The sequence below is a fragment of the Ischnura elegans genome, chromosome 9 (assembly GCF_921293095.1).
Source record: "Ischnura elegans chromosome 9, ioIscEleg1.1, whole genome shotgun sequence".
Taxonomy (NCBI): domain Eukaryota; kingdom Metazoa; phylum Arthropoda; class Insecta; order Odonata; family Coenagrionidae; genus Ischnura; species Ischnura elegans.
In genome coordinates this window covers 68609580-68628012 of record NC_060254.1, presented here as the reverse complement: position 1 = coordinate 68628012, position 18433 = coordinate 68609580, and the positions used below count along the sequence as shown (strand labels likewise).

General features: G+C 37.1%; 1 protein-coding gene across 1 annotated transcript in view; it reads left to right on the top strand.

Moving 5' to 3' along the window:
* Positions 1-13097, top strand: part of LOC124165129 (TATA element modulatory factor) — a 36979-nt gene extending 23882 nt beyond the window's left edge. Inside the window, exons 16-20 of the mRNA XM_046542436.1 lie at positions 7347-7520; positions 8018-8156; positions 10151-10329; positions 11819-11896; positions 12826-13097. Of these exons, the coding sequence (XP_046398392.1) occupies positions 7347-7520; positions 8018-8156; positions 10151-10329; positions 11819-11896; positions 12826-12861 (606 nt within the window). The 3' untranslated portion in view covers positions 12862-13097. The remainder of the gene's footprint in view (positions 1-7346; positions 7521-8017; positions 8157-10150; positions 10330-11818; positions 11897-12825) is intronic.
* Positions 13098-18433: the final 5336 nt, after the last annotated feature.

Here is an 18433-nt window from a genome sequence, read left to right as displayed (position 1 = left end):
TGAATCACATTCGGAGAATTCATCTGGACCACCAATTTTAAAGTATAATAGATCGAAATATATTTTTTTACTTTGGAATGATATTTGAAGGCTGATGATAATAAAAACGTGCAGAGAGCGAGTTTTCCTGTGAAAAAAGTTTCTTATAAATACGCGCTGAGAGCGGTTTTTTTATATAAGTAACTTTTTTAGACTAACACGCGCCTGCGTCAATAATAAAAAAATTAGACACATTCGCGTTTGTATAGCCCAGTTTCATCAATGCAACCCTTGAGGAAGTTTATACTTGCTTGGCATAAGCCGCCGCGGCCTCCGGGCGGACTCGACAGGTTGCGTTCGGCCGCCACCGCGCACCCGCCAGGCTGCTCTGGTATGTATCGACGCCATGAACGCTACATTATTGTTTAGCCACCGCGGCCAAACGAGAATGTAGCCACCGCGGCTATTGTTATTTTTAGGGATGGTCGGATCGGATACCTCGGATCCAAATACCCACGGATATTGCCCTTCATCGGATCCAAAGTCGCGGAAGACATCGGATCTGGATCCGAAATTTTAAATAATAGCTTCAGTGAATGCAATAAGAGTGGAAAGATTTCCGATTCTCTCTTCGAATGCGCCGTCGCATGCGATTCTTGTCCTACTCATGAACTGTTTTGTTTGAAAGCTCTCGCAGAGGTTGCAAGTAGAATTTCAGCCGTGGCCAGGATTTTCAGCATTTCAAAAGTAACTATGTCGCAGATTTCAGAAAACCACCCTCGGCCGTCCATCAGCCCGTGCCTCTGTTGTTTTTTTTTTCGCATCCGAAATCACACGGACCAAAAATCATTGTCTTCTAAGGAAAATATCAAATCACACGAAAACAATTGAAGCGTGTTTCATCCCTACCTCGTCTCACCAACTGACCTTTTTTGGCCTACCTGCTTCAATTCTCCGTTTCTAGACTACAAATGCTAGGAGAGTGACTTTCTGGGAAAGTGTTAAAATTAGTTTAAAACCCATTATTTAGAGCCCGGTTTTTTCAACAATTTTCCCCCCTGGTTTTGGATCCCCCCCCCCCAATTGAAATTCCTGGCTACGCTACTGCTCCTTCCCCTCCACCTCTCCTTTACACGCTTTTGCTGCCCACTCCTTCCTCATGCTGAGCGGTTGAGCACCTCGTCGCACGTGACGTTAATACAGTTTTAAATACTTTTAATTGTGTTGCTGATTGCGCAGCTGCAATTTAATTTAATGATGCACCAATAAAAATGTCTTTCATTGTGTATAAACATTTCCATTAACAGGAGAACCAATGAATGCAGTGTACGTGCACTGTGGCGTAAATTATTGCGAGGATGTGCTAAATCCACCTCACCATACTGAAGCATTTTCGGATGAAACACAAGTCCGTATGCGATGAGAAAGTAAAATTCGGGGGAAACGCGTGTGAGGAAAATTTGAATTCAGTCGATAGCAGGGGGGTAGCCAGGAATTTTGTTAAGGGTGGGTCCAAAACCAGGGGGGAAAATTTTTAAACAACAGGGTACAAAGGAGAGGTTTTCAAACTAATTTTAACGCCCTTCATAATAGAAAAAACTTCATTTTTCAGAGATTCATTTTTTTTTTCATTTTTGTAAATTCATGATTTTTAATATTTTGTTTCCTTTTATGAAGGAAAGTAATTGTGTTTTTATATTTTGGGGGGTCCTCTCGCTGCGCTACTGGTCAGTGGTTCATCCTAAGATTTTTCCTATTTTCATTTCCAAACCCAAGCGTAACAGTTTAGGCCCTGAGTATGTAAAGATGTTTTGAAAAAAACAACTTGAAAGCCCATAAAATAATTTTTAATTTATAAAAATATTAAAATGTGTATGAAAATCTAAAAAGCATTCCATTGATTGTATGTACCCACAATAAACTTGAATAATGACTTTGTGAAATCGCAGGAAATTGAAAATGCATTTGGATTAGAAAATATCCGATTCGAAAGATCTGGCTCCAAAAATCCTGGATCTGTCCATCCCTAGTTACTTTATTCCATTCAATTCTTAAATTTTAATGACAGCAATACCACTAATAAATCAAAATCCCACCTGCTATAAGGAGTAAGAATCGATGGAATCGGAATCGGGAATCGATTTGAAGGAATCGAAATTGGAATCGGAATCGAAAAAAAGTGGAATCGACTAGGGATGGGTCGAATAGTAGATTTCTCGAATTCGAATATCGAATTCGAATATTAAATCATTGCTCGAATATTCGAATACCTCGAATTTCGAATACCTCGAATACTAAACGATGAATGTGAAAATGCTTGACTAGGTCGCCTATGCAGCAGGAAACCCAAGGTTTTGGCGAGTAATTGTGATTGCCTTTAAAGGATTCAAACAGGAATTTAGCTGATTAATGGAATATTTTAATTTTATGTAAACAATAGGGTAGTTTCCTTCATTAAAGAAAACGAAAGGTATTGATTGTGATTCGTTACCCACCATTAGTGTATTCATAATATACAAATTATTTCGTTCTAGAAATACCGGTTTAGACTAATGGCAATGTTCAATTTTACCTCATTTGAAAAAGGCCAGATTGGCGCCTATGCGATGCCACTCCACGTGACATCACAGGGACTTAGTTTTTACACGAGAGGATCAGAGTTTTACATCGTCTGAGGTTACCAATGCATGCATGAGGCACAGAGCTCAGGGAGACATGTCTTAATAATCACACAGTCTGTTTGATAAGGTATTAATAATCCTTATTTAAGCCAAGCGCTACCAGCTAGCATGGTACTCGGCTACTTGCTAGCATCCTGCGTCGTAATAGCGCTCAGAGTCTCGCCCCAAGGTCACCTCACTTGCGGCAGCGGGAACCAGAACGACGTCACGCGGAGTTTTTCCCGGCATTCATACTTACCCGTCGCGTTTTCGCGCGCTTGAAAATTTTCACTTTTAATTTAATCGCGAAAAATAGATATCGTCTTATAAAACTCTAAAAGCGTTAAATACGTACTTCAGGAGTATTAATATTTCGATTTAGGCAATAAAAAATAATAGGAAACCACCCTATTTGAGCATTACGCCTCCGTCGTATATCTTCTTCTTCCCGGTATTTATTTTCCTGCGCAAAATGCTTAAATAAAGTCAGAAATATGTCGTGTTTGGTCTTATTCTTTTTTTAATTACGCGCACATTACTAATATTTCAATCCAATAAAGGTGTAATAACAATTGCCGAAAGTCATTGTTAGACACCTTTCGGGCTAGTAGATGACTCATGCAGCAGTTGACCTCGAGAAAGGGGGAAATTCGAAGCAGGTAGGTAGAAAAAGGTCAGTGGGTGAGAAAAGGGGGTGGGTGCGAGACACGTTTTTATTTTTCTCGCGTAACTTGATATTTTTTGAAGCTAAGGTTTTTGTAATACAATCCCTGCGCGAGCTGGGATCTTTATTTTGATTTCGGAGAAGAGGAAATCGTCAAGAGTGGGTGAGGCGAATGCTGAATGGAGGGGAATAGCAGATCGTGGGAAATGCGCCAATGTCACTATCCCACGGCACTGACATTGTGAGTTCCTCCCTATGGTAGTTTCATCTCCTGGGGAAGATTCAAAATAAGTGCCTGTCATTATTAGCCACAAAGGACACACGGCAAACACCTCCTCTCATTTTATCAAAAGATGGATGCGGGAAAATGGTCAGTGGGGAGAAAGAGGGAAGGGTGAAACACGATTCTATTATTTTCCGGTAACTTGATATTTTTTTCAAAGCTGAGGTCTTCGTAATACGATCCCTGCACGAGCCGGGACCTTTTTTTTTGTTTTCGGGGAAGAGGAAATCGTTTGAGGGGGTGGGGCGAACGCTGAATGGATGGGGATAGCGGATCGTGGGAAATGCGCCAATGTTGCTATCCCACGGATCTGAGGTTCTCCTGATAGGGGACACCTGGGATTTTCGGATTTTTTTCATCCGATCAATTTCGGTTCCCCACGTCGAACTCTTTTCACCGCTCGAACCCGTGAATTTGATGTATTTCGTCAGCTTGCTTAAAACGGCGCTGCATGCACTAGACGACTAGAGTTCTCATTTTTCCGAGTCAACTACCAACGACGTGCGAGCGATAGTGTATGACGCGAAATTCATAGTATTCGAGGTATTCGAGACGGTACCTTTGGCATAACTATTCGAGATCTCGAATATCGAATACTTTCTATTATTCGAGGTATTCGAGTATTCGCGGATACTATTCGCACATCTCTAGAATCGACTCATCCCTACTTTTTACACTTATGTATATCTTCTCTTTCACATCCTTCTTTACCTGTTCCATATATTTTGTTTGAGGTCTTCCTTTTCAGTTCTTGCCATCTACTTGTCCCTCAACGACTGTCTTCATTAGGCCATCATGCCTCAAGATGTGGCCGATAAGGTTGTTACGTCTTCTTTTTAAGGTTTTCATGAGGCTTCTCTTCTCTCCTACTCCTCTTAGGACTTCCTCGTATCTAACTTGGTCGATCCATTTGATCTTAATCATTCTTCTATAGCACCAGATTTCAAAGGCCTCTATCCTTGATTTCTCCATGGCTGTCATTGTCAATGTGTCACTTCCGTAGAGAAGCATGCTCCTAGTGTAGGTTTTATTAATTGTTAATTTACTTCCATATTTAAGTTTGCCGCTGCAAGTAGGTCTCTCTTTTGGTGGAATGCTCTCTTTGCCTGGGCTCTTCTACTGATAAATTCTTTTTTGCTTTTCCCATGGCTAGTTATTCTGCTTCCTAAATAACAGAATTCATCCACCACTTCCAGTTTTTTTTCCATATTTTAATGTTAGTCTTGACTTTTTCTCTTCTGCTGCGTACTAATATCTTAATAAGCCTTTTTAATTTACAAAAAAAAATCTTAACCCACTCTGCGTCATAAGGATAGAGATGAGAGAAAAAAATTTGGGGATCAAGAGGGAATGGGAATGAAGGATTGGAAGCTTACTGGCTGACTGGAGGCAATGGAGAGGAGCAGGATTGGGGTCGAGGGCTGATGCGGCACCAAGATCCCAAAGCGGGAACTACCAAGAAAAAGCCTCACTCTTTCTTGGGGTTGGATATTTATACTGTGTGTACGATTTTCTTCCCGGAGGAACACTGTCCAAGGGGGGACAGTTGTCTGTTCAAGTCTTTTCCAAGGGACGCATGTTCTCTCACTCTCTCAGCCCAATTCTTGAGCCGATCATGTGCAGCTCATTTTGGTATAAAAATGATTGTAAGAAGCACACGGAACTGAAAATTTTTAACATTATTTAAAAATACCTTTTCGGTTGAAACTCTTGGTTTTAAGACCTCATATGAGAGATATTCATGGACAGCATCTAATGGACTCCCAAGTCCTCCATGTTTCATTGAATTCTGATACTCTAATTTTTGACATGAGCACCTTGTCAGTGGCAGCATTAAGTGACATGCATACATGTTCAAAAAATCATATATGTCATGAACTATCTATTAACCCTCTAACTACTAGCAATGAAAATATGGGGATGTTTCGTGACCCGGGAAACAAAAGCTGAAAATTTTCATCGGAGATTTTTTTACATAGGCAAATGAATGCTGAAAATATACCTTTCCTTGCTCTCCTTTTATAACGGTCGCAGGTTCATGAAGTCTTACTTTTGGACCCAACACCGTTTGACTTAGGATGTACTCTCAAAATCTGGAAGCAGGTACCTAGGTTTGTGGTAAGGGACCACTGTTCAAGTCCCGGTGTCCAAGGGATGCATGTTCTCTCACTCTCTCCTTCTCTCTCATTGTCAGCCCAAACCATATGGTGGTCATACAATTTTTCATTCAGTCAGTTAGCAAAATTAATATTTGTTCCTTTGTCAGAAAATATAAAGTAAGAATTGAATTCTTTGTCTTCTGAGCAGCATTGACAACTTTTTAAAGAAATTCTACCATAAATATTAGCTAATAAACATCAACATGAAAATTGTTGATGCATTAAATCCATTAATATTGATGGTTTCATTCAAAATTTGACAATTCTCAGAATAAAACGAGAAATTCAATTCGAAGTCTGCAATTTACATGCAAGCAACAATTACCAATATAGCTAATTCATATAAACAAAGCATGAGTTTACTGCTAACCAATGCTGCTGTTAGGGTTATAAACCTGAAAAGGAGGGAGCCCAAGTACCCTCGGAGTCGGAGATAATGTGGAGTCCCCGCTAGGAAGGGTTGAAAAAGGTTGGTGCTGAGAGTGTGTGATTATCCGCAAGACCCTTCCTAAAAGAAATCCTGCAACAATGCTCTGTACGGAGGGGACAGAAGAGTCTCTTGGGGCTTAGTCCAGCAGTCATGCTAAGGAGAGAACTCCACCATCTGTAAAGGGTCAAGCATCTATTATGTAATGAGTTAGGTTTGTTGCCATCTTGAAAAATCAGCATTTTGTGGAAAATGAAAATGTTAACGATCCAATAGTGATCTGATTTAGTATTCCTTACATGATTAAATATGTAGAGTATATTAAATACTTGCATCAAAATATATTATCTAGACATACTTGGTCTTCCTACATCTGCTTCAGAGAGATTGGCGTGACTAGGAGTGTCCAGAATTTTAATTGTACAGTACTGCCAAAGAAAATTATTTTAATATTTATTAATGAATATAAAAATTCTTTGTAAGCTATAAAAAAAGATCCGAGATTGTTAAGGAGAAGCATACTGTGGCGCTTTCAAGGTTGTGGCTGCTGAGTGCAGTCAGCTGTTATCTCTAGAGGATGCATGGTCTCAAGGTTTTTGATTAATTACAGAGATTACAAAACTCATACATTTCAGTATGTAGTTATGAGAATCGCATTTGCATTTAGCATGCATGGAATGGGTTTATCCCTAGGTGTTCTAGGAGAGTGTCATTGGCAGCGACTCTTATAATGACAGCTTAAAGCTAAGCCCCTCTACTTCAACCTGCAGCCACTATTAAGTAGAAGTGCAGTTAATCTGCTTTCACATAATAGTCAATGCTCAAAGTGGAACTCCTGAAAATGGATTGTTTATTTAGATAGTAAATATCTCCTGACAAAAAAACAAGTTGTACACAAGGAAACACTATTATTATCCATATGCAGGACAAAAATTTCTGTTTATAGCTGTTGGAGAAATGAAATTTTTAAACGTTGCCAGTCAAGAGAGACCTTTTTATCTATACATATTTTATTTATCCCCAAGTATATATGTATGGAGTAACTGAACATTCATCTCTCTTATTTATCTAAATAATTACATGCTAATGAGAGAAGTAGTTATTCTGCTCTTGTGCAAAGTCTTCCTGTCATATTTTGTGCTATTAATTGTTCTGAATAAATTTGTCCTTGTAGGATCAACTTCGGGAGCATCTTCAGCAAAAGCAGAATGAGCAAACATCATCTCAGCAGAATCAGATCCCCCATCATCACAAGGGATCACCACCTAGTCCTAGATCATCACCTGCCTTAAGTTTTGGTCATGCATCACTTGACGAGTCTATTACCAGTTCCACATGGTTGCCATTGGTAAGAATTAACTGTGTAATGCATATTATGGCAGATAAGAAAACTCAAAAAATTTTTCATGCTGCCAAATATACTATCTAAAAAGACACACAGGTATTATGGTCACATGCATGCACAGATTTTGAAGGGGTCACATATATAATAATTATTTATTTCACTCCATTAGTAAGCAAAACTTTTGTCACCGTGCGGGATTAAGACCTCTAACATATGTAGTAACAAAATAAAACTTTGAAATACCGTGAGTTGTTTAAAAAAGGTGAAATTTTGGATAAAATATCATAGTGACAGCTGGTAACCATTAAACTTTGTAAATTTAAAATGTAATTTTTGCATAAAAATTTGTTGCATTTTCCTAATATTAGGAAATATTTATTCAAATGGCAAATTTACATTTACTATGGTGTTAAACATCAAAAACATAGCATCTATAATTAGCTTAATAGAAAATTTGTGAAATTTCATGGTTCCACTTCATTGTTTAATTGTCATTTCAGTTTCAAGAAGATGGATTCCATGATGGAAGATCCATGAACAGTGTATTTGAGGGTCATGCTGGAATAATGAATGCAGCTATGACAACCTCATCTTCCTCCCTTATTGAAAGTCTTCAGTCACAGTTAAAGCTCAGAGATGGTAAGAAGAAACATTTTATCACCATTTAAATTAATTTATACTAACTTTATTCAATGGCTAAGATTTATTGATACTGTGCTTATTCCAGTTAAGTCCCAGTGTCTTTCGAATTTATTTCAGTGCGTTATGGTTTGCTCTTATTTTAAATTAATATTATGTAAAGTAAAGCTAATCCTGTTTGATTATGAATGGAAATTTCTTATTTTGTTATTGCTTGCTTGGTAAATGGCCAATGACTTTATTATGAGGATATTTTCTATGGATAATTTGGTCTTCTCCAATTTGTGTTACAAAAATTATAAAACTTTTTATTACAAAACATTGTAAAAATTTGTATCACAAAAATTATTATAAATGGTACATTTTTAATATTAGATTATTGTGTTGGTTAAGTTGAGGCACCAACTTTGCACTTGCGATAATAAGATGAGGAATGATGAAAATTTAACTTAATTGCGCAAAAATTTCCATTTTTGCACAATGATATGTATAAATCATATAGCGATGATGTAGCAAAATTGTTTTGGGTTTAATTAGATTCTCTCAAAATCCAATATCAGGAGTTTCAGGCATTCTTTGTTTCTGTGCCGAGTGTGTAGTGAACATAGCTGGTTAGCAGTGGCAGGAAACTATCAATAGTAAAGAAAAGTCTCATAAAGAAGAAAAAAATAACTTGTTAAAATGTGAAATTTTGGCAAATTTTAGGCCCTATGCACGACTGATAGATATCAACTGACCTCGATGCTAAATTAAAACAATGTTGTAAGGCTATATTTGAAGGCAAATTTTTTTTCATTTCAGAAAGATTTCATTATTGGTTGAAGTGCAAGCCTGTGGATATTTAGATCCGATATATCTGAATTACAAACTTTCACATTGCAAAAACATTAATTAAAAAATTAAAAAAATAAATAATCGCAAAAATTAAGTTTTTTTTCATATTTTATCAAAATTTAGGGTCCATGTGCGACTGGATGATGTCAACCGATTTTGATATGTTTTCTTTTATAATTACCAAATTTTCCACGCAATTGCAACTTCAAAATAAACAATGAGTTTTTTCCTGCCCACCTTAGTATGCAACCTGTGTACACTCAAAATGTCTGCCTGGGGTGGCTGGCACTCACTCTTGATGCGATATACTGGGAACCAAATTGCAGAAATGAAAGATATTTGAGGTGATACGCTACAAATGTCTAACGAGTCATTGTAAAAACAGAAAAGTGATAGAATAATCTGAGAATGGCATCATTTTCAATTATGTTTGAAAAACACCCAAAAATACCAAAATTTCAAAACTTTTAAGTGCGATGCAGCACTTTTTCCGGTATCCAATCACAAAAATAATTTTTGGGATTTATTTTCTCACCAAATGGGGCAAAACTGGGGGGCATCCCAAAAGAAATTTGAAAGCCTCAAAAAATAAGGACCACTCTAATGTATTCACTGAAGCTTTTATTGTATATTTCGAATACAGATTCAATTTCTTCGGCGAATTTTGATCTGATTTCATTACCAGGTGAAGTGCATATGGTGGATATTAGATCTGACGTATCCATCCGACCATCCCTGATTTTAAGCAATTTTTAAACTAAAAAAAAAAAACAAACAAGGTAGGAAGGATTGAAAAAGAGAGCCTTTAGCTAATAATAAAAAAAAGAACCATTCTGATTATTCCTATCCAAGAATTATTAAAAATGGTTCTTTCATTCCAATGATGTTATGAACCTGGTGGTGAGTCACCAGAGTGAAAACTTTCAAACGCTACAAATTCTGATCACATTGTAGCCAATCAAAATCATTTGTTTTGAATGAAAAAATATTGGAATAATTCCATTCAGTGTCAATGAAACTCCCCTTAGAAAACCAAGAAAAATCATGGAAAAAATGCATGGGGATATGATCTATGATCACCTTGGCTTGAGTAAAAAAATGGTCTTTGCTCATCTCTACTGTTGAAATGTAGCGTCCTTTAACTTTTACCCTTTCCTCAGGTGAAGTGCAACAGCTTCAATGGGAACTAAGCCGAGGAGAGAATGAAAGGAGTGCTCTGACAACGGAAGTATCTTCCCTCACAGCCAAAGTATTAGAATTGGAATCAGCACTAAATACAGCCAAAGGGGACTCTGGAAAGTTATCCGACCTCCAAACAAAATATGATGCTCTTTTGCAGGTGAGTGTCCGAGTTTCATCTTCTGCAAGTTTCTGTGCTTGTATGTGTTCCATGTTTCTCCCCTCTGAAGTCTCTCCCCTAAAGCAATGTTCTTCCCCTTATTTTGAGGATTCAATTTTGGAAAATTTTACTGTGTATTCTCATTTATCTCATGTTGTTGTGTGAGATTACCTTGTTTCTTGGTAATGACTTTTGGAAAATAATAATTTAAAAATAAATCGGTACAAGATAGTACATATTATAAAATGGTATAATGATAGCATTAACATTATCTAAACGGGAATATATTCTAGTTCCCAAGAAAAAAAACTTGCTTTCACAATTGTTGGCAACCAACCTCAGCAACTTCCTTGCACAATATGCACATAAGATAAATGGTGACAAGTAGGTACAACTGTAGTGGGAGGTCCCAATTCTGGAAATTGCTGCCCTAAGGGACAATGGAACAACAAGACACAATGGAATTGCTCAGCCAGATCTGGTTGATTGTATCACAGTTATATGTCCTTCCTAAGAATGCTATTATGTAAAAATGGAAATCTGAATCTGGATTTGAAATTTATTACAATTTGAGAGCATTAGAAAAAAAAATTGAGTAGGCTCTCTAAAATCCAAATACATATTTATCTTATATATGAACCCTAAAACTCGAGAGGAAAATCTATCAAGATATGGTAGACACCTTTGCAATTTTCTACTCAAACTCAACTTGAGTTTCTGGGTTTATTAAGGTTTATATATTGATCTCAAAACTTTGTAGTATCATTTGAAATTCCAACCAGCATGAAGTGTCAGCTATCAATGAATCCCAAAATAGAAGAAGAATCTTCTTATACCGGGGTTCCCGAGCAGGGATTTTCAAGTCAAGCAATATTGAGTGAGGATATGAAAAAATCTTGAATCTCAAGCAGTATTCGAGGTCCAGATTCAATATTTTCTTCCTTATTTAAGGTTGTTTTTTCCTCTGGAGTTCTGGTCCCGTCTATTTTTCAAAAAAAATTATTCTATCCATGAATAAATTTTACTATTGCTATCTGTAGGGCATATAGTTTCCAAATTCAGAATTTGTTGTTAAAAGTATTGAAGGGTATAAAATATATTTGAGTGTATCAACTGCCATGAAAATTACAAACTATACAATGTTGAAAGGATTAATAAACAATAGATTATATTTAGTGAGTAGAAATATAATTTCCTCATACATATTTAGCGAAATCTGAGAATACTAAGGATTAAAAATGTAAGGTGTGATTCAGCTGAACTCATTTGTGCGGGATTGATGCTAGTTTGATGTGGAAGTGAAAGATAAGAAATGGCTTGAATGGGAATTACACACATACTGTCCAATACTCCCAAAGGCTACATGATACCAAAGATGCCCTGTGTAGCTCCACCATATTTTGTTAACTAGTGCTCGAGAAGCAGACTTGGCAAATAACTCAAGCTACAAAAATATGCATTGTTTAATGCATTTATCTTTTTACCTTAGATGTATGGTGAAAAAGTGGAGGAGACTGAGGAACTCCGGCTTGACTTGGAGGATGTGAAGGAAATGTACAAGACACAGGTAAGGGAAGCTAAAGCACTGAAGGTATTCAATATTCGAAGGTTTAAATCCTGATTGATATACGATTCTTTCCCTCTGGCTTCAATTTGTGAATGTTTGAAACATGATTAGCGTAAATAAAACTTAATGTGGAAGCTTCTTTTAGTGAGTACAGAATAGAGTGAGAATCACCATAAAACGAGGGATTGATAGTGTTCAGTCAAAAGGCACGTATGGATATAGCAAGATCCTGTGCCATGCTATGCACTAGAATACTGATTTGAACTGTGGTGCAGCAATCTGATGCATTTTAACAATCCCAGATTCATGCACACGTCACTAAACTTGGTGAGAGACAGCCATATAAGCGTGATTTTTGGAAACGAGCACCAATAATTTTTTTGCATTATTTCATTAGCAAAATTATGTTTAGTATTCAAGTTTAGGTCAATGCAATCTTATTTCTCTGTGAAATAGTACGGATATGAAATAAAAGCGGTAAATAACAGTGATTTAGAGAATTGAGAGACATTATCCTTCAGCTTCAGATATAAGGACTGCCAATATAGCGACTTATTTTCTGGGGATTATAAGCACTTGTTGAACTGACCCCCCCACTGAATATCATTTGAAGAGAGGACTTTTTATGGCCTTCTGCCCTATCGAAGGCACTAGTGTCTTTATTGTGCTTCGCTAGGACGCTAGGTATTTAAGACACCTATGATTTTACCAAAATATGTCTTGATAATGGTGTGATTTTTTATGACGAGCTCTTAAGAAAATATTTCATATTAAAGAAAGGAGGTTAAGTATTAAGAGGAAAACAAATTGTCTGGTGGCTTAAAGCTCAGCCGTGAGACTAGGTGAATAATTTTACAATTAAAAATTAGGTATGCATCATTGAATTTTGGTTTAACTTTGAATTCATAGTTTTGTTTTTCTTTTTTCAGATTGACCAATTGACCAAGAAAGATGATATTTCATAGAGATTTTATTTGATAGTCGTTTAACGACATTAAAATCTGAATTCTGAAAGCAACTGAATTCATTTTGAAAGGAATTTTGCAGTAGCATGAAAGAGAGGTGTCTTAATTCCTGTATCATATGTAAAATAAAATGCTTTTTGCTTATAATAATGTTTCAATTTATTGGATTTATTCAGTTGTTAAGTGTATTTATACCATTGTTATCCACATATTGAAATAAAATGAATTTTCTCTGACTCTTTTTGTTTTTGTTGTGTTCTGCATGTATCTTTCACATACTTTATCATTTCTTTATCAATTCACCATGGTTTAAAAATTCTATTAACTAATTTGGTGTATTATCTTCTACTTTTGTGGTGAGATTCATGATAATATGGGTATTGATTATTTTGTACAAGTTGTCATAATCTAATGTATTACCCAAAAGCAGACTACCATTTCGTGCCAGACGTTGGGCGGAGCCGATGGCAATTTTCAAACATGTACCACCTGACGTTGGGTATAGCTGTCGTGGATTTTTCAACGCAAAGAAGCGGACGTCAGCTCTGGCTGATGCGAGTGAAAAGAAGTGACCGCTGAGGTAGCAATTATCTGATGCTATCAGGCCTGGCCAGCTAAGCAAGTCCTTAGGGCCACTCCCCATGCAATAAAGCCTTACCCTCCCTGTCATTTATGATGATCCTCATTTCAGGAATCCATTGCAAAGTGTTTATACTGTCAATAGTTTTTTCAGTGATACATTTTGTTGCATACTACAATTTTTTAATACTTTGAAATGAATTCTTCATTTTGTTCTGTGCTTTTTTCAAACAAAATTTTATTGTTAAAAATAACAGACTTCCGGGCTTATAGCCTTATAACCTTTTATTTACTAACTTTGTTGTTATTAATGTTTGAAATCCATTTCAAATTCCACAATGCTCAAAAAAATGCTAATAATTCTTTTAGAAGAGTAAATTATTGAAAATCAAATACAATGTTTGGTTGAAAAAAGCACTGGTAAGGCAATAAGTTGACCGTGGATTTGTGCTATGATAGGGTTAGAGGGTGTAGTCCAGTGGCCAGGGTAAGGGATGGGTGCCTCATGCAACTCATAGCATGGAAAACGTTTTCCAATTTGCACTTGCAGGAAATATTACTTACTAATATCTTACTAAGGAAATAAGACATAAATAAAGTAATTTGATTCTCAGATAGCTATGACAACTTTTAGGTGCAGAAAGTCATCTATACTTGGTTCCTACTATGTTGGGAGGGAGAGGATGTGGCTAAAGCAAGTGGGCATGAACAAAGCTAATAACCCAGGCCGCCCCATAGTTTCCTCTCGAAACTCTCCTACGGAGCGCATCTCGGCCTTCGTTGATTTCTATCTCCAACCCTTCGTTCAGTCCCTTCCATCATACATCAAAGATTCTCATGACTTCCTTTCTAAACTCAATTCCATTTCCCTCCCCCCCAATCAGCCCATTATCATGGCCACTATTGATGTAACCTCACTTTACACTTCAATCCCTCATTCTGAGGGACTCGCTGCTCTCCGCCACTATCTTTCATTACGACCCACTCCTCAAAACCCTAGCACTGACTTTCTTCTTGATCTTTCCCATTTCATTCTCACCCACAATGCCTTCTCTTTTAACAATAACTACTATCTGCAAATATCCGGCTGCGCCATGGGAAGTAGGTTTAGCCCTTCTTATGCAAATCTTTTCCTTGGCCTGTTTGAAGAAAATTTCCTCACCAATTACCCTCTAAAACCTCTTCTTTGGCTCAGATACATTGATGACATTTTCATTCTCTGGCCTCATGACATCGACTCTCTCAATACCTTTGTTTCTTCACTTAACGCTTCTGCCTCAGTCTCTTTCACCTCTTCCATCTCCAAAACCAATATCAACTTCTTAGATGTGGACATACACCTTTTAGATAATAACAAATTCAAAACATCGGTTCACATCAAAGCTACTAACAAACAACAATACCTTCACTACAGCAGTTGCCATCCACCACACACCAAACGTTCCATCCCTTATTCCCTCTCTGTCCGGGGACACAGAATCTGTAATAACCCCGAAGACCTTCAAAAATTCCTCTCCAAACTCCACACCTCTCTTCTTCACCGCGGCTACCCCGAAAAACTCTTGAACACCATATTTAAAGCCACCCGCCCTCTCCAAAAGTCGCAGTCAGTCACTATCTCCACACCCTCACCTTGCAATCGTCCCAGGTGTAAAACCTGCAAGATATTCTCTCCACCCCCTGCCACTTTTCTCCCCAAGCTTAAATGCCTACCGATTTTCCCCTCCACTACTTGTACTTCCACCAACATCATTTAGCTTCTTCATTGTAATTTCTGCCCTGCTTTCTATATTGGCCGATGCACTACCCCTCTCAATCTCAGAATTAACAATCATCGCGCCTCCTGTTGTCCATCGTCCCCCCACTCCTCTCTACCAGTTCCTACACATTGTCTTTCACATGATTCCATTTTCAATCAATGCTACAAAGTATCCATTATTGCCTCCCTCCCTCCCACCGACTCCGCCCTCAACCTCCACACCCTCGAATTGGCTTGCATTTGGCACTTTCAAGCCAATAGCTTTCCCGGTCTGAACGTCGCATCCTAACTTCTATTCCTAACTCCCCTCTCCATACACCTCTCCCCTTACCCCTCTTTTCCCTTTTCCAACCCTCTCCTTTCCTCACCATTCATACTTCAGCTGAGGAAGAAGCCTGAAGTGCTTCGATAGCTTCGAGTTTATTTATTCAATGTGAGTGTTTCTTTTGTGTGTCTCTGTGTTTATCGATATTGACTTGAACTATTTATATTACGTGCCACGTGCATTTCATATTTTCCAAAACATTGTATATATATATGGTGTTTATACCCTTGACTGCTGTTCAAGTGGGCCCTGATTGGTTCTCTCTTGATCTGTTGTTTTTGAATGTAGTGATTGATTTTGCTTTTCCATATATTGCTTTACTGTAAGTCTTTGTATCCATTTATGTTCTTTTTTTCTATGTTAATATTTATCACTACCCTTATAATTTGATCTTAATGGTAGTTGATACGGCAAAGAGCCTTCATATTTTTGAAATTTATTCAATGGCCGAGGTCCAGGCAAGGCTCTGCTACTTCTGACTTCAGTGGGCAGAACTACATGGATTGTAACTGAACCAGATTCCAAGCAAAAACGTCCACCACGCACCAGATCCTGCGACTGACTGAGAAGATAGCCACCGGCTTCAACGCCAGATTCGTCACCCAGGCAGTTTTCCTGGATTTAGAAGCAGCGTTCGACAGGGTTTGGACCTTGGGCCTTATCCTGAAAATTTCCTCCTTTCCCATCCCCTTCTACTTACAAAAGATAATCAAATCCTTCACCGCAGATAGAACCTTCTCTGTTAAATTGAATACTGCCTCTTCTAAAACCCTTCCTATTTCCTCCTCCTTCTTCCAGGGTTTGACCAAGCATTGACCCTTAAGCGAGGATTACACACACGAGTTAACTCGTAGTCGATCGATTTATATTCAATCGAATGTGAGTTTCGACTCCACTTGGATTCTCTGTTGTGTCTACACGTCTAGCGCTGTCGATTGCACGTTATTGCAAGTGAAGTCTTGTCGTTGGCGGTATTTTTGTATCAAGCATATAACCAATTATTCGTTTGTGGCGATGTCTATTAACCGAAGGAGAGTCGCGCTGGTATAGAAGAAATTTACGGAGTGTCGTCGATTATAAAGCGATTGTTTCAAGAAATATATGAATACTAGCTGACCCGGCGAACTTCGTACCGCCTAACATTCAATGAACTTATAGTTTAGTTGCAACATTTATAAATAAAGAGCGGCTGTATCGTTTTAATCATATTTGATTTATTATAAATTAAATGAGAAAATATTGATGAAATAAAAATTATACGCATTCAGTTGTTGGCTATTTGTGTTATTAACCGAAAAAAGTGTTTTTAGGTCTAAGTCCGTAGCGTAGACTTGGCTCGTTCACGGGGAAGGTTAACGCAACGCTAGACCGATGCTTGACTGATCTAAGAAACCGCCCGCAACTGAACCAAAACAGACTATAGAAACTGTCAAGTAAAGATAAAATGCAATAAAAACAGAAATGTTAGCTTTTTGTAAGCTGTGTAAAAAGTCAGTATGTATAGCGTAAACAGTGTGAAAGTGCCAGAAATGTAAACAATCTGCAATTTAGATAAAGCTTTTTGGAAGTCTGTACAAAAAATATTTGATATTTTTTGTTTTTTTTTCCATACAATGTTGTAGTTAAATGGCCGTAATTTATTATATTATTTTAAAATTTTCATCTTTAAAAGCAAATTTCCACATTTGAAGACGAGAACGAGGTGCAAAAAAAGATGCTGCAGCCCAAGATAACAGAATTTTTTGCATAATATTTTTTACTTCAGTGGAAATCCCTTAAAAACATAATTTTTTTGAATATATTTAAGAACCGCACAAATATTACAATAAAGACACTATGGTCAGCGTTTATTAAGCATTAGCGGCTAAGAAAAATATTATCTGCAACATAACAGGGGTATAAGAACATGGGTGTCAAAATGACACCCTCCTGGCATTTTCGGGGTATGCCAATTTCCCGGCATTCTAGTTTTAAAAGGACAGCACAAATAAATGGGTGCTGTGAGTAAGTATCACAAATTTGACAGGATTGTAATATTTTAATTTCAAATTTATATAAAATGAGAAGTTATTTTTTGAAAAAAGAACAAAAACATGGTTCCAGTGTAAAATTTCATGAGATTGCTTTGCTGAAATAAAATTAAAAATTTTAAATATATGAATGGCATTCTACATTTGAATCAATTGATGTCTTACTAAGTAGAAATCCATCCAATTTTATTAAAATTTGGGAATCCACTTACTGAACCTATTTTTACTGAACAGAAATTCTTTGTATTCATGGGAGATTCCTTTTGTCAACTTTCGGCTTCATATCATAGAATCTCTTTTGGCAATTTCAAAAGCCCCAATTCATTTGGGGTGACAACTGTCCTCCCATCCATCGTCATCTGAAACCAAAGGCTATATTTTTATTTCCTCCATTTATTTGACAAAAACAGAAGACAAAAAAGACGAAAGTTGAAGAAGTGTTGGGAGTTCTTCAAAAGAGTGCCTGCAAGGATAGATGCAACTACTGCCTGGATGAGTCTGGATTGTGCTTACAGAGCTAAATTTACAGAGCTTACAATTACTGACAAACAGAAATTTTTTTGTTTTAATTGCACAGATTCCTTTCAAAAATGTAATAATGTGGTAGAAATAATATATATTGAATGAAAAAAACTATTGTAATTGTAAGCAACTTTAATGCTCTGTACACTAGCATACTTTATTAAAATTATTATTTTCATCCAAATTTTCCATTTTATTTATTAACCCTGTATCATGCAAAAACTCCAGCTGATATTCTTAAAACAGAAATCATTACACCCTTTGGGTTTAGTTCCCTTTCATGACATTCGGCCTTCAAAATGCTGCACAACTCTTAGGCTGCTTATCAATAAGGTGCTGAAGGGATTGCCATATGCG